This window comes from Cervus elaphus, chromosome 16, assembly GCF_910594005.1.
Source record: "Cervus elaphus chromosome 16, mCerEla1.1, whole genome shotgun sequence".
NCBI lineage: Eukaryota > Metazoa > Chordata > Mammalia > Artiodactyla > Cervidae > Cervus > Cervus elaphus.
The window spans coordinates 35,273,451-35,289,977 of NC_057830.1; the positions used below are offsets into that span (position 1 = coordinate 35,273,451).

At 44.8% G+C, this 16,527-nt stretch overlaps 1 protein-coding gene and 1 pseudogene across 1 annotated transcript in view; one reads left to right on the forward strand and one right to left on the reverse strand.

Moving 5' to 3' along the window:
* The first annotated feature begins 3,172 nt into the window (after positions 1 to 3,172).
* The window catches only part of DCAF12 (DDB1 and CUL4 associated factor 12), a 37,810-nt gene continuing 24,455 nt past the window's right edge, over positions 3,173 to 16,527 (forward strand). The window contains exons 1-2 of the mRNA XM_043927613.1: positions 3,173 to 3,805; positions 5,122 to 5,376. Of these exons, the coding sequence (XP_043783548.1) occupies positions 3,728 to 3,805; positions 5,122 to 5,376 (333 nt within the window). The 5' untranslated portion in view covers positions 3,173 to 3,727. The remainder of the gene's footprint in view (positions 3,806 to 5,121; positions 5,377 to 16,527) is intronic.
* On the reverse strand, positions 8,543 to 15,514 carry LOC122709870 (annotated as a pseudogene).

The window sequence follows — 16,527 nt, forward strand, 5'->3', positions numbered from 1 at the left end:
TTTTTTTTTTTTTTAATTAAAGAAGGACCCCTGGAGAACTTTAGGATGGGGGCTGTTTGCCAGAGGAATCAACTTTGTGATTAGAATGGTGAAATTTTCAATCCCACTCTCCTAATTGTCAGGAAGGAGGGAGGGACTGGGGACTGAGTTAATTATCAAGGGCTAGCGATTTAATCAATCATGCCTACATAATGGGACCTCCATATAAACCCTAAACCATAGGGTCTGGAGAGCTTCCAAGAGTTGGTCAACATATCCATGTGCCATGAGGTGGAACACCCCAAACTCCATGGGGACAGAAGTTCTCATGCCTCAGGGCCCTTCCAGATCCCCTGTACCTCCCTCATCTGTTTATTTGTATCCTTTTTAATATTCCTCATGTGTGCATGCTCAGTTATGTCCAAGCCTTTGTGACCCCATGAACTGTAGCTCACCAGGCTCCTCTGTCAATGGAATTTTCCAGGCAAGGATACTGGAGACTAGGTTGCCATTTCCTCCTCCACGGGATCTTCCCGACCCAGGGATCAAACCCACAGCTCCTGGCACTGGCAGGAAAATTTTTTACCACTGAGCCTCCTGGAAGTCCCTAATATCCCTTATGATAAACCAGTAATAGTATTTATGTTCGGTGAACCATTATGGCAAACTATCGAACCTCTAGAAGTCATGGGAACCCTGTTAACCTATTTTACTATTGATTGACATTTGAACTACTTTCATGAATTATTTATGACTATTATGAATAGAGTTACTACAAATATTCTTGTAAATGACTTTTGGTGGACAAAAACACTCATTTCTATTTGGGTTTACAGCCAGAAGTAAACTGCTTCATCATAAGGTACATGTGTTTAGCTTTGGTAGGTACTATCATAGATTTTTTTTCCAAACTGTACCAATTTACCACACCCACTAGCAATGTATGAGAGTTCCAGTTGTTTCTCACCAATACTTTGGATTATCAGTCTTTTTTTTTTTCCATGTTAGAAATTTTTATTCCCCATCTAAGATTTCACAATCAGTATGATAACAAGGAGTGGCTGACTGACAGTGTAAGCAATTTGACACTAAATGGCGAGGGTAGAAGATCCTTAAATACGGCTATGACTTTTGTCCCTGATGACCTGCTTCAGGCCTGTGGTGCTCCTGCCAGGAAAGCGTGATCATTGTTTGTTTGCGAGGAACCATCAGACGGACCCAGCTGGAGGGTTCTCCTCTGGGATGAGAGGTATATCCTGTGAAACTGCAAGGAACACGAAAGACAGGTTAAGACAGAGGAATGTGTCCAGACTGGGAGAGGCTGGCTGCTGCTGCTAAGTCGCTTCAGTCGTGTCCGACTCTGTGCGACCCCATAGATGGCAGCCCATCAGGCTCCTCCGTCCATGGGATTTTCCAGGCAAGAGTACTGGAGTGGGTTGCCATTGCCTTCTCCCTATCAGTCTTTTAAAAACAACTGTAACTTTTAAACTTCCAAATGAAGTTTGGGAAGACCGAGGCAAAAGAAGAGGCCAGCAGAGGATGAGTTGGTTGGATAGCAATACCCATTCAACGAACATGAACTTGGGCAAACTCCAGGAGAGAGTCGGACACGACTTAGCGACTGAACAACAACTCACTTTGAAAAAACTCTTCGTTCTGTTTTATTTCCACAGAAATGGTGAGCTCCGCTGGAAGGTACATTTAGGGATAGTTCCTGGTATGTCAAGATGAACTGCACCAACCTGGAGGATGAGCCTATAGCCTATGACAGTGGCAGAGGAGACCAAGATCTAAGCGCAGCCCAACATAAGCCTAGAGATTCTCAAAGGAATTCCAGACTCTTGCCCAATGAGCTCCTGAGTCATCCAGGGCATTATGAGGCAAGACAGAACTGGAACAACAGGCTCAAAAAAAGGAAGCTGACCCACTTCTGATCCACTCACTGTGTGTATGTCTCTGAAGGGCTAGACCTGACCAAGTAAGATGGACCTGCCTTTCCCAAGGTGGAATTAGGGGTTAGTGGCAGTGCTGACTTGGGATGGCGGAGGACACTGTCTCAATCTGGTCTTTGGTTCGGCTTGGAAAACAAACCCAGATCTCCTCCTAGGCAGAACTTCAGATGGGCCAACAGAGCTCCCTAGAGGTATGAGGCCTGAGGCTTGAAGCCTGAAGGGATCAGCAGGTATCTGGGCACTAACAGCCTGAGACCCATCAGGAAGCTTTTTGCTTCCTCAAAGGATTTCTTTGCCGAAGAAAGGTGGGGGCTGGCACTCACACCCCTAACAGAATCTTCTGGAAATGGAGGCAGAGGTGATCCTGAAGAAGCCCCCTTGCCTGGTGACCAATGTCAGCCCTCATTGAACTGAAAAGTCCAAAGCTCCTCTCTTCTCAGTGATTCAGATTTTCATGCTATCTGACCTGCTGGAGACAGAACCTGGGCCCTGGGGGACAGGCAGGCAGTGGCAGTCCCCGGTTCGTTCCGGTCCTCAGGACTGCGTGGGAGACCTAAGAAACAAATTACAGTGGGACGCCTATTTCATACAGCACAAAGGACAGTTTGACCGGCAGGTCACGGGACTCTAAAGGGAGGCGAGGTCCCACGCAGCAGATAAAGGAGACGTGACTTCGGGGCGGTTGCGGCTAGGGCAGCAGAGACGGTCAGGCGGAGAAGGAGGCCAGTGGAGGGAGAAGACTGTGGGAAAATGAAGCCTGAGAGCTCCCCAGGGGTAGTGTTGAGGGGCACCTGGGCTGATTGTGGCAAGCAGGGTAGGTTCTCTACAGTGTGAAAGTCCGGATATGCTGGCGATGATTTCCAGGCAGACTCTAACTTGTGGGGTGGGGTGAAGTGTTAGTCTGACTCTTTGTGACCCCGCGGACTGTAGCCTGCCAAGCTCCTCTGTCCATGGAATTCTCCAGGCAAGAATACTGGAGTGGGTAGCCATTCCCTTCTCCAGGGGAATCTTCCCGACCAAGGGATTGAACCTGGGGCTCCTGCACTGCAGTTAGATTCTTTACCGTCTGAGCCACCCGGGGTGGGGAGAGGAAGTTAACGCCTCCTCTCACAGAGTCCAGCCCTTGGCGCCAGGGCTTGGTTTCATAGGTTCCGGAAAACGCGCAGGGCTCAAGAGATAACACCAGTGGCGACTGCGGGGCAAAGGCGTGTTGAGAGCGAGTCCTTCCGCGAGCGAGGTTAAACGTCCTCACTTCCGGGTACGTCCGGAAGGGCGGCTGCGGCTGCGGTGTTGGCGGCCAAAGCCCAGATTCCTTTGCCCCGAAGTCGCGCACCTCCAGCGGCCGTCAAACGGCAGTTGAAAAAGAGCGGGCGGCCGTAAGCAACAGCCGCGAACTCTAAGGCCAGCCCTACTCCCCGCCCTTCTCTCCGGACTGCGTCTCCGTGGCGACGCGAAACGAACTGCGGCTGCGCGAGGGTGACGGAGCGCGGGCGAAAGGGAGGGGGTGTTTTGGTTCCAGCCGCTCGCCGTCCTTTCTAGACCCGGTCGTCTACAAGCTCGGGTTCCTGTCTCCCTTTTCCTTTCCCTTCCCTTTCCCTGCCCCGGTCTTCCCTCCCTCCTTCCCTGCTGCCTGCCTGCCTTTTTTTTTTTCCTATTGCTGCCCGGGGTCCGGGCCATTTTCCGGGCCGGGCGCACTAAGGTGCGTGGCCCCGGGGCCCAGTATATGACCCGCCGTCTCGCTCCCCCGCGATTCCCCCGCCCCATGTGGCTGCGGGGCCGCGGCGGCGCTGCCCACTATGGCCAGGAAAGCAGTTAGCAGGAAGCGGAAAGCGCCCGCCTTGCCGGGAGCTGGGAGCGACGCTCAGGACCCACAGGTGAGAGCCGAGACGCCTGGCCCCGGGTGATAAGGCCGAGGCACCTGGAGGATAGGGTTCGCACTTTGGAAACCAGAATGAGGTCCAAGGTCTTGGCGGGGGGCGGGGGGAGGGGTGATGTGCGGAGGTGCGTAGAGCGGAGCCCTAGCCTATAGGATCAGGCCTGGGTCCTTAGGAGTTCTTTGGATAGCAGATAGGCCCGCAGGGGTCAGAAATTAAAGGGGAATTTGAAAACGAGGCATGTTCTGGGGAGATCTACAGGCGGGAATGGGGCTTGAGGAGAAAACAGTCTGGGCTTCGGAGAAAGGGAAACCGAAGTCGAGGAGAATCGGGAACAAAACCTCGCCTAAGATACTGGGAGGGAGAGTGAGGTCCGTCTTTCGGTGGCCGGGGGACGGAGATGGTTGCGTCTCTCAGGAATGGGTACCCAGGCCCCCTTAGATAAATAGTTTACAGATATCACCCTGTCCCGCTCTCTGAGTCTTGAGTCTCTTCAGACTCATATTTCCCGTTCCTCCCACCCCGTTGGTGTTTGATTTTTCGAATTCTACAACTGCCTGGAGCGCGGACGTGGTGACAGGCAGACGGCCATTGCTAGGGCATCCCTGAAAGACCTGGGACCGCAGTTGGGCTTCTTGGGCCGCACCTACCATGCTCCAAGTAAAGTACAGGCTGAGAGGGAGAAGGGGGGCCATTAGAGCTGCAGCCCAGGTCTGTATGGTAATCTCTGGGCCCTTCATTCCCTTCCCTATTAAGGATAGTTTTAAGGTTAAGGAATCCATCTGCAATGTTGGAGACCCTGGTTCTATTCCTGGGTCGGAAAGATACCCTGGAGAAGAGATAGGCTACCCACTGCAGTATTCTTGGGCTTCCCTTGTGGTTCATCTGGTAAAGAATCTGCCTTCAATGCGGGCGAGCTGGGTTCAATCCCTGGATTGGGAAGCTCTCCTGGAGAAGGGAAAGGCTACCCACTCCAGTATTCTGGCTTGGAGAATTCCATGGACCGTATAGTCCTTGGCATCGAAGAGTCCGACAGTACTGAGCAACTTTTACTTTCACTTTAAGGTACCTGAATCCTTCACTTCTAAAAGGCCTTAAAAAACCTATTGTCCTCTTTTATGCTTTCATTCCTTTGTCTTCCAAGTCCTTTTTTCCCACAGCATCTTTTCTGTGGCCTTTGAGATTGACTTTCCTGTTGCACTGTATTTGTAGCTCTGTTCTATGTAAATCCTGCGAGATGAGTTCTGTAATATGGGAGGATCCCCAACTCTGACAAAAGTCGGCAAAGCCTTGATTTCTCCTTTTGCTCTCCACAGTTTGGCTGGGATCACTCACTTCACAAAAGGAAGCGACTCCCCCCAGTGAAGAGATCCTTAGTGTACTACCTGAAGAACCGAGAAGTCAGGCTACAGAATGAAACCAGCTACTCCCGAGTGTTGCATGGGTATGCAGCACAGCAACTTCCCAGTCTCCTGAAGGAGAGAGAGTTTCACCTCGGGACCCTTAATAAAGTGTTTGCATCTCAGTGGCTGAACCACAGGCAAGTGGTGTGTGGCACAAAATGCAACACGGTAAGTGTCTGGGTGGATATGAACTTTCTCCTGGCTCTGGATATATGGCTCCACATGCCCTAGTCTCTCACTGCTGGTTTTCCCCATCAGTTCTTTGGGGAGGAGACTGCCTTATTATCCATTACATCTCCTCTTATCTGTCCATGACTTCTTCTCTATTCCTTTTTCCACTTCCACATTTCTTTTCTGATAAATCTTCAGAGGAGTCTAGTTCTGCAGGCCTCTTGTATTATGGATGTGTCACTGCTTCTACATTTTTTTTTCCTTCTTTTTTATGCTGTTTTTTTAAGTCAGAGACCTCAGAGGAGAGGAAAGAGAGGAAAGAATGATAGTCAGGGCATCATTCAGGATACAGGATAGTGAAAACCTTGATGTTGTCTGCTAGCCTGCTAGTATATGTAGAAGTCTGAAGATAGTTCAGTTCAGTCGCTCAGTCGTGTCCAACTCTTTGCAACCCCATGAATCGCAGCACGCCAGGCGTCCCTGTCCATCACCAACTGCTGGAGTCTCCCCAAATCCATGTCCATTGAGTCGGTGATGCCATCCAACCATCTCATCCTCTGTCGTCCTCTTCTCCTCCTGCCCCCAATCCTTCCCAACATCAGGGTCTTTTCCAGTGAGTCAGCTCTTCACATCAGGTGGCCAAAGTATTGGAGTTTCAGCTTCAACATCAGTCCTTCCAATGAACACCCAGGACTGATCTGCTTTAGGATAGACTGGTTGGATGTCCTTGCAGTCCAAGGGACTCTCAAGAGTCTTCTCCAACACCACAGTTCAAAAGCATCAATTATTTGGTGCTCAGCTTTCTTTATAGTCCAACTCTTAAATCCATACATGACTACTGGAAAAACCATAGCCTTGACTAGATGGACCTTTGTGGAAAAAGTAATGTTTCTGCTTTTTAATATGCTGTCTAGGTTGGTCATAACCTTCTTTCCAAGGAGTGAGCGTTTTTTAATTTCATGGCTGCAATCACTATCTGCAGTGATTTTGGAGCCCAAAAAAATAAAGTCAGCCACTGTTTCCACCATTTCCCCATCTATTGCCCATGAAGTGATAGGACCAGATGCCATGATCTTTGTTTTCTTAATGTTGAGCTTTAAGCCAACTTTTTCACTCTCCTCTTTCACTTTTATCAAGAGGCTCTTTAGTTCTTCTTCACTTTCTGCCATAAGGGTGGTATCATCTGCATATCTGAGGTTACTGATATTTCTCCTGGCAATCTGGATTCCAGCTTGTGCTTCCTCCAGGCCAGCATTTCCCACTGATGCACTCTGCATATAAGTTAAATAAGCAGGGTGACAATATACAGCCTTGACGTACTCCTTTTCCTGTTTGAAACCAGTCTGTTGTTCCATGTTCAATTCTAGTTGCTTCCTGACCTGCATAGGAATAAGGCAACACTTTTTAGGGGATAGAATCTGAAGATGTATTTTTTATTAGAAAGGGCAGGGAAGTGTGTTTGGTGGTATATTTCAGGAAATAGATGCTTGGTCTTTGCAAAGTAGCCTTCTGAAAAGGTTTCAGAAGCAAGAAAGTTGAATATGACATGAGTAGGAGAGTATTTTTTACATAGCATGATTTAGATAATTATTAGTGAATGAAGGGAAAATTTTATCAGTAAATTTAGCCAGAACAATTAAAAGCATGGATAAAATAAGTCAATTCATGATTGGCTATTGTGGCTATGATTGGGATAGAAGAGTAGAAATAGCATGATGTCAGGTAAATAAAGACAGGGCCTGCAGGTAGGAAGTGGTTTTGAATAATGTGAGAAAAGATGGGATATAGGTCCAGCTGCTGTCTCTGTTTTCACCTCACCATGAGTGAATAGAGTAGTTTATCCTGGATAGAAATGTATCTTGGATCAGTTGACAGAGAAGATAGCTGTAGATCAAGAAAGTCTTTTTTAAGTACTAGGAGAAGTGTTTATATATATATATATACACGTAATTTTAAAATTAATTTTTGGCTGCACTGGGTCTTAGTTGCAGCAGGAGGGATCTTCTGTCTTCATTACAGCATGCAGACTCTTAGCTGAGGTGTGTTGGTGCTAGCTCCCTCTGTATGTGTGCACTCACTTGCTCAATTGTGTCCAGCTCTGGATACCTCATGGACTGTAGCCTCCCAGGCTCCTCTGTCCATGAGATTTCCCAGGCAAGAATACTGGAGTGGGTTGCCATTTCCTTCTCCAGGGGATCTTCCTGACCTAGGAATCGAACCTGTGTCTCCTGTGGCTCCTACAATGGCGGGCAGATTCTTTACCACTTGAGCCACCTGGGACCAGGGATCAAACCCAGGCTTCTGTATTGGGAGTGTGGAGTTAAGTTTTATTTTTAATTATTTATTTACTTTGTTGTTTTTTTTTTCGGTTGCACTAAATCTTCGTTGCTGCACACGGGCTTTCTCTAGTTGCAGCCAGCAGGGGCTCCTCTGTTGCAGGCGCACGGACTTCTCATTCTCTTGGCCTCTCCTGTTGCCAAGCCCAGGCTGTAAGCACTCAGGCTTCGCTAATTGAAACACGTGGCCTCAGTAGTTGTGGCGCAAAGGCTTGGCTGCTCTGCAGCATCTGGAATCTTCCTGGACCAGGGACCAAACCTGTGTCCTACGTTCAGTTCAGTTGCTCAGTCATGTCCAACTCTTTGCCACCCCGTGGACTGCAGCACGCCCGGCGTTTCTGTCCTTCAGTATCTCCTGGAGCTTGCTCAAACTCATGTCCATTGAGTCAATGATACCATCCAACCATCTCATCCTTTGTTGTCCTCCTTTTGCCCTCAATTTTTCCCAGCATCAGGGTCATGGGTGTGTGTGTGTTCCTAAATAAATGGAAAGACACTCTCTGTTCATGGATTAGAACACAAAGTGATCTACAGAATCAGTGCAATCACTATCAAAATCCCACTTGGCTTTTTTGCAGAAATTGACATGCTGAGCCTAAAATTTCATACAAAATTTCAAGGAATCCAGAACAGCTCTGAAAAAGAACAACAAAGTTGGCAGGTGGACTCTTTTTTTAAAATTTTCAGATGCTTCACTTTATTTTCCTTGTAAGGCAGCCATGCATTACACACATTAAGCACGTGACAGTCACATGATTTCTTCCCTCAATAAGCCCCAGAGTTTCTGTAGCTCTCCTGGGGCCTATAGCCCGAGCAGTCCTGAGGAGTCAAATGTTAAAACATTCTCCATAGCCATGCGTACCTTTGATGTTTGGGTTACTGAACACACACTCACTGGATAATTTGTTTTCAACATAGTCCATTTCTGTTCCTTACAGTGTTAACTGTGCTTTCTTCTTGATGAACGCTCTGACTCCATCTTGAGCAGCTTCTTCATCAGAGTCTCCTTCTGTCTTTTTATTGGAGAGTGTAGGAAAGGCCATTATGGCCCCTGGTTCGGATACCAGTTTTCACACCAACAAGTTCAGGCTTAGCTTTAAGAAGTTGTTTTATCTTGTTTGCCTTGAAGGTGTCAGGGTGAGGGGGTTTGGGTGGGCTGCAGCTTCCTCTTGCTTACAGCCTGGACGGTGGCCTGGACGAGTGAAGCCAGCTTCCTCAGCGCCTTGCCCTGGAGCTCAGCCACCTCAGCCTGTTTCCATAGACATGGCGAGCCTGTTCGCAGGCGGATTGTTAATGCACTGTAAGACCAAGGAGGTCTCCGCAGACAAAGATTTACATATCAGTTTTAAGGAAGAGTACAATACCATGGTGGTTGAGGCCAAGCTTTCATTTCCTCTCCTGTTGAAGGCTGCTTATTATAAAGAACCCTTTCAAAAACAAATAGTGGTGGCAAGCTCCTGCAAAACTTCCTTTTCTTAGTGTCTCAGGCTACCACTCTTGTTTTAAGCGAACTGTCATCATTGTCACTTGACTGCAGAGGAATTTAGAGGAATTCATTGCACACCCTACACAAACCATCATAGTGTTTTGCTCAGCAAATGTTGCTAATTGTAAACTGAATCATCATAGTCTTTTGTTTCTTGAACTTACGACTTTTTGAAGGTGAGAATAACATTAAGTAGTAATTTAACCTACTCTTAATACGTTCCTCTTTCTGTCTTCCTATTTCCTCATGACTTAAAGTGTATTTCCTTCCTAGGTCCTTAAGACTCAAAGTGGAAGCTTGTTTTCTTTTTGTAGTGTTTTTCTTTGCTTAGGTTTCAGAACCAAAATTGGGAATCAGAAACAGTGCTCTTCTCTGAACTTTGTAATATTTGGCAAATGGTTCCTTTTTCTGTGCCTTTGTTTTCCAATCTGTAAAATGGGAGTGGTAACATCCAGTGCTGAGAATGTAGCTGTATACATCTTCAGAAATATTTCAGGTTAGCAATATTTTATTCTTCAAAAGGAGTAGTGGTGATAATGAATCCAAAGCCTTTTCCCATGCTCTTAGCACTCCCTGGGACTTCCCTCAGTTTAAAAGGAAAATTACTTAAACAATTAGAACTCTCTTTGACTAGTAGTTGAAGATTTTGGGAAGGGAGGAGTTCATGTCTGATTCTTGGTAGTAAAGTTTTGATGTATTGAAATTTTACTGTCAACGAAATGATTTAAATGTAGGAAAAATGTACCACAACTATTTATATTCTAAAATAATCTTTTAATACATATGTGTGGGTTAGAAGCTCTTTTTCTCTTGGCTGCTGTTGTTTTTTTTTTTTTTTTGCTGTTGTTATTTATGAGCTATGTGTACACAGGTCACTTGACACAGATCATTTCCAGATTAACTGACTTGGGGCTATAGTATAGAAACATTCGTTGAGGCAGTGGGTTGTCCTGCCTCTGCTAAAAAATTAGCAGAGGTATTGTAAATTATTCTGTAGCTTGATTCCTGCAGTGAGAATTTCCCTGTGCTGTAGGCTGACACTCAAACTAGAGGCCATCCTTCAATCTCTCTGAATTCCCTGGGCCTGGTAATTACAGGAATTAGATGGCCAGCTTATGTTGTTGTGGTGGTGGTTTATTTTTTCCCACACCACACAGCTTGTGGGATCTTAGTTCCTTGACCAGGGGTCAAATGTGTGCCCCCTACATCGGTAGTGTGGAGTCCTAACCACTGGACCACCAGAGAATTCCTAAGCTGATGTCCTAAACATTAATAACATTGTTCATTCACTAAGTTCTGTCTCACTCTGCGACCCCATGGACTTCAGCATGCCAGGCTTTCCTATCCTTCATCATCTCCTGGAGTTTGCTCAAACTCATGTCTGTTGAATTAGTGATGTCATAGAACCATCTCATCCTCTGTCGCACCCTTCTCCTCCTGCCCTCAATCTTTCCTATTATCAGGATCTTTTCCAGTGAGTTGGCTCTTCACATCAGGTGGCCAAAGTATTGGAGTTTCAGCTTCAGCATCAGTCCTTCCAGTGAATGTTCAGGGTTGATTTCCTTTAGGATTGAAACATTAGTACACTCATATTTTTACTAAATTATTTAAAGAAGAGAAGGTAGTCTAGCCTTAATTGGAATATGGGTTGGGGAACCAGGATGGATAGGTATATTTTGCTGGTTTAGTGTTACAAACTCAGGTTATGTACAAAACCGTACAGAAAAGCTAAATAAGAGTAGCTTGCCAGGCACAAAAAACCATTTGAAGAGAAAATATTTAGTTTTGTGTTTTTAACTAGTTGAAGTTTGAGAGGGGGTAAAGATTGAAGTTGGTGGTTTAGAAGTCACCTGTGTATAAGGGATTATTAAAACTGTTCTGTTACCATGGAGAGAGGGTAGAGAGGTCACTCTTGGGTTTTATAAACCTTCCCTAAAATTGCAAAAGTGTCATTTTATGTATATTTTCTGGGCATAATGTGGAGAGAGTGGTGTAGGGGAGCAGTCTATAGATTTTATTACATTTTCTTTATTTATTTGGCTGCACTGGGTCTTTGTTGCAGCACTTGGGATCTTTAGTTGTGGTATGTGGGATCTAGTTCCCTGACAGGGATCGAACCCAGGCCCCCTGCATTAGGAGCCCAGAGTCTTAGCCAATGGACTACCAGGGAGGTCCCTCACTACATTGTGAAGGGATGTTGTGAGCCAGAAATGGGTAAGAACCGTTGATATTGACAGAGAAGTTCAAATAGAACCTTGGAGAGCACCTGCATTTATGGGGCAGGAAGAACTATAGGGGGGACAGGGAGGTCAGAGGAAAACCCAGAGAATACCAAAAGCAAATCAAGAAAGTGGATATTTTGAGAGGGGTCAGTTTGGGAAGGATGGTGATAGGCAAGAGTGATAAGGTATCCAGAGTTTGGGGTATTTAATTTTAGACATGAACTCTTACTTCCCATTTTTTGACTTTTGGAGACTCACTCACCTATAGTAGATAAAATAGCTCCTTGCAGCTAGGGTGACCTCCACCATAGGGAACTATGGAGCCTCAGTAGAGGATGTTAGAAAGGATTTACAAGGGTGACTTGGGGAAAGACTCAAGTATTAATAAATTGGATTTTCACAGGAAAATCTCTTATGAAATTATTTTCACCAAGACCCCAAAGCCTAACTGATAGTACCAGGCTAACTCCTGGTTGCCAGAGCTGCTTTGATGTTTTTCACCATCTCCCAAGTCATGATCAGAGATATACTGCTGACTTCACTGTTAGGCTTGGTGAATCATTATGATTCAGACAAGATGAACCTCGGCTGCAGTTTGCTGCCAGATAAGAGGAAGAAGGACCTTGCAGAAGCCTAATTTGGGGGTGGAGTGGAATGGTAGTTACAAGTTAAGAAAACAGCCAAACTTTTATGTCCTTGAGTTGACATTCAGATTCCTAAAATCATAAAAGCAGAATATGAAACTCAATTTGAGATATACGGAAACAAAGGAAAAATGTGGGAGTTTTGTTCTGACCAGATTCCACCCCCGGCCCCCGCCCCGCCCCCTCTCCTGACCAGATTTTTTTTATTCATTCCTCCTTATCTCACTATTTTATTTTCCCAAAGGGATTACCTTTAAAAAATGCTTTAAAATGCTTGCAGAATTCCTTGGGTTCAGCCAGATGTACATCTCAGGTTAACAGCATTCTTATCTGTATGATCTGCCCGTATTTTGTAGTTAAGATATTAACCTGCTAACTAGGTTTTAGTTTTTTCTGTGGCATGTGGTTATTCTTTGTCTAGTAAAACATGTTCACAGTTATCCCAAAATTAGTCTTCATCTTATTTTAGAATTTTTGACTCTTTTGATTTTACATGTTAAAGCCATAGAATTGCTATCTTGGCAAGTTTATTCTGCTGGGGCACATGTGCAGAAGTGTTTCTAGATTGAAAATCATCGTGGAAATGCTTCCAAAAGTCTGAAGTTCTATGTCAAGTTAATTGATGAAATAAGGCTTTAGGAAGAGGAGCAGTAGAAATAAGTTTATGCCTATTATATGTGATGGTGCTAGAGTTGGCACCTCCTTTCTGACTAGTCTTCATCTTGAGAAGACCTTGCTTGGCTTAACATGGGTATGGGCTCCAGAAATCATGTTCAGTGTATTGCAGGCTTTGGTCAGCCTCTGTATGTGAGAGAATTAATGGTCAAGAGTGGTAGGGCCTGACCCATGCACTTGAGAGGCAAGAATATACAATGGACAAAAGACGGTCTTCAATGAAAATTGATGCTGGGAAAACTGGGCAGCTACATGTAAAATAATGAAATTAGAACGTTTTCTTATATACAAAAATAAACTCAAAATGGATTAAAGGCCTCCTGTGTTTAAGGCTGGAAACTATAATAAAACACCTAGAAGAAAACATAGGCAGAATTGACATAAGGACTTCCCTGGTGGTCCAGTGGCTGAGACTACACTCTTAATGCAGGGGGCCTGGGTTCAATCCCTTGTCAAGGAACTAGATCCCACATGCCACAACTAAGAGTTTGCATGCTTTAACTAAAGATCCCTCATGCCACAACAAAGATCGAAGATCCCATGTTCCACAGCTAAGACCCAGCACAGCCCAAAAATAAATATTAAAAAAAAACAACTGACATAAATCACAGTAGTATTTTTTGAATATATCTCCTAAGGGAAAAGAAAAAGAGCATAATAAGCAAATGGGACCTAATTAAACTTTAAAGCTTTTGTACAGCAAAGGAAACCAGCCACAAAATGAGAATACAGCCTACTAAATGCAAGAAAATGTTTGCAAATGATACAAACAATAAAGGGTTAACACCCAAAATGTATAAACGGCTCATACAACTCAATGTCAAAAGAACAAACAACCAATTAAACATTGGGCAGACAGACATTTTTCCAAGAAGACCTACAGGGACTTCCCTGGTGGTCCAGTGGTTAAGAATCCACCTCACGGTGCCAGGGACACTGGTTTGATCCCTTGGCCTGGGGAGAGCCTGCATGCCTCAGAGCAGCTAAGCCGGTGTGCCGCAGCTCCTGAAGCCCACGCGCTGAGAGCCCATGCTCTGCGGCGAGAGGAGCCACCATGAGGAGAATCTCGGCAACCAAGAGGGGCCCCCGTTCTCCACAACAAGAGAAAGCCAGCTTGGGGCCGCAGAGGCCCACCACGGCCGAAAACTAAAAATACATCTCTAAAAAACAAAGAAGATACACCAGATGGCCAAGAAACACGGGAAAACATGCTCAGCGTTTTTAGTTACCAGAAATATGCAAATCAAAATCATGAGATGTCACTCACACCTGTCAGAATGGCTATTATCAAAAGACCTCAAATAACAAGTGTTGGTGAGGATGTGGAAAAAAGAGAACCCTTGTATGCTGTGCATAGGAATGTAAATTAGTACAGCCACTATGGAAAACAGTATGGAGCTTCCTTGCAAACTAAGGATAGAACTGCTGTAAGATCCCAGCAATTGTGGATCATAATTTGGATTTCTGACCCAAAAAAGTAAAAGTGAAAACCCTAGTTCAAAAAGATACAGGCACCAGTGTTCATAGCAGCATTATTTAAAGTTGCCAAGATATGGAAGCAACTTAAGTTTCTCATCAACTGATAGATAAAGAAGATGTGAGGGGCTTCCCTGGTGGTCCGGGGGCTAAAGACACCACGTGCTCAGTGCAAGGGGCCCGGGTTTGAGCCCTGGTTGGGGAACTACATCCCACATGCCGCAACTAAGATCAAAGATCCTAAGTGCTGCAACTCAGACCCACCACGGCCAAATAAATAAAAATTTAAAAAAGGATGTGAGATACAAGCACACACCTGTACATATATACATGTGTGTGTATTTTCAGTGACTAAGTCATGTCCAACTTTTTGAGACCTCATGAACTGTAGCCTTCCAGACTCCTCTGTCCAGGGGATTTTCCAGGCAAGAATACTGAAGTGGGTTGCCATTTTCTCCTCCAGGGAATCTTCCCAACCCAGGGATCAAACCCATGTCTCCTGCTTTGGCAGGGGGATTCTTTACCACTGAGCCACCTGGAAAGCCCGTATCCACATACTTACATACAGACACAATGATGGAATACTACTCAATCATAAAAAATGAAAATTTGCCATTTGCAACAACATGGGTGGGCTTGGAGGCTATTATGCTTAGTGTAATAAGTCAGAGAAAGACAAATACACTATGTGTTATCACTTACATGTGAAATCTAAAAAACTAAAAGCATGTACAGAACAGAAACAGATTCTCAGATATCAAGAATAAACTAGTAGTTACCAATGGGAAGAGGGAAGAGAGGGGAAGGGCAAGATAGAAGTAGGGGATTAAAAAAAAAGTAGGGGATTAAACAGTACAAACTAAAAACAAAAAGAAAAGAAGTACAAACTACTATGTGTAAAATAAACTAGAACACAGGGAATATAGCCAATATTTGATAATAACTTTAAATGGGAGTATAAGCCATAAAAATTTTGAATCACAGTATTGTATACCTAAAACAAGTGTAAGTAAATTAGCCTTACTTGAGTAAAAATTCTTTTAAAAAGATTAGGGCCTGAACAGCAATCCTGTGGAAGGAGTCGAGAATTTTAGGGCAGCTTTTCATAACCAGAATATTGGTAAATGTTTTGGTGGTTTCTTCCTTCTCTGGGACTGCACCTCCTATTGCTGAGTGTTTCACATTCTTGGCTGCTGCCCCATAGATGACAGCAACCCTGCACCTTGGACCCTCAGTTACTGTGACCGTCAGGCCACATGCACCTGTGTACACAGGCAGACATGCATTTTCAGACATTGTACCCTCAGTTGACAACGGCCTCAGAGCCTGAGGTGTGCTCTTTATTTCAGATACAGTCTGTTGGAAGCTTGGGATGTTGAAGAATGAACATAGGGGGAACATGCTGACTCTTGCCCTCCAGGCTTTATTTTCTAATTTGATCCTTGATAGGCAGTTACAATCAGAGAAAACTGTCTTTACTTCTTGTCAAGCTGACAGATGGGCATTTTTTCCTGCTGGATTGTGAGTGGTGCCTGGATCTGGTTGAAGATGAGAGTCAGAGGAAAGAGTTTTTCCTGGTGATATCTAGGAGTGCTGCTCTCCAGCTTGACCTTAAGCAAGATTCTTCCTGTGTTTCCTGGTCTGGGAGATAAATGGAAGAAACTAACCCAAAAGTGGCAACTGGGTTCAACCCAGAATTATGGTTGGACTGCAGCTTCTGGTTTCTTAAACTGATTCCACTTGAATGGGCTTACAGGCCTTCAGATCCTTAGAGGCCACCAGTCCCTCTCATACGTTAAGTGGGGATGTTTTCATCAGGACAGTTTTTGAATGTGAGAAGAAATAGGGTAATGTTTCTCCATTTCATTGGTTAGAATGTAGTAGGACAGTTTTGTGGTTTGTGTCTACTTTTACTAAACATTTATTGATTTTCTCCTGAGGATAGCAGAATGCTGCTTTGTGTGAGATTGGAGTGAAACAATATCTATAAACAATATTTATAGAAACAAATCTGACATAGCTGGAAGGGACTGTAAAGATAACAGTTCTAACCACTGACCTCCACTTTTCTTTTAGAGTTGGAGAAACAGACCTAAAGGGAGAAAAGTTACCTGCCTGAGATTCCATATTGAATTAGGTGTGGACCCCAGTTTTCCTCATTCTTTCTCAGAATTCTTTGTTATACCAGGTACTCGTCAGCCTTTCACTGCAGTACCCCCAGTGGCAGAGAACTGCCTGACCTCTGCTCAACTTGGTTGAGATGTGATACGTAGCTATGGACAAAGTGAATGACAACATAGATGCCTCAC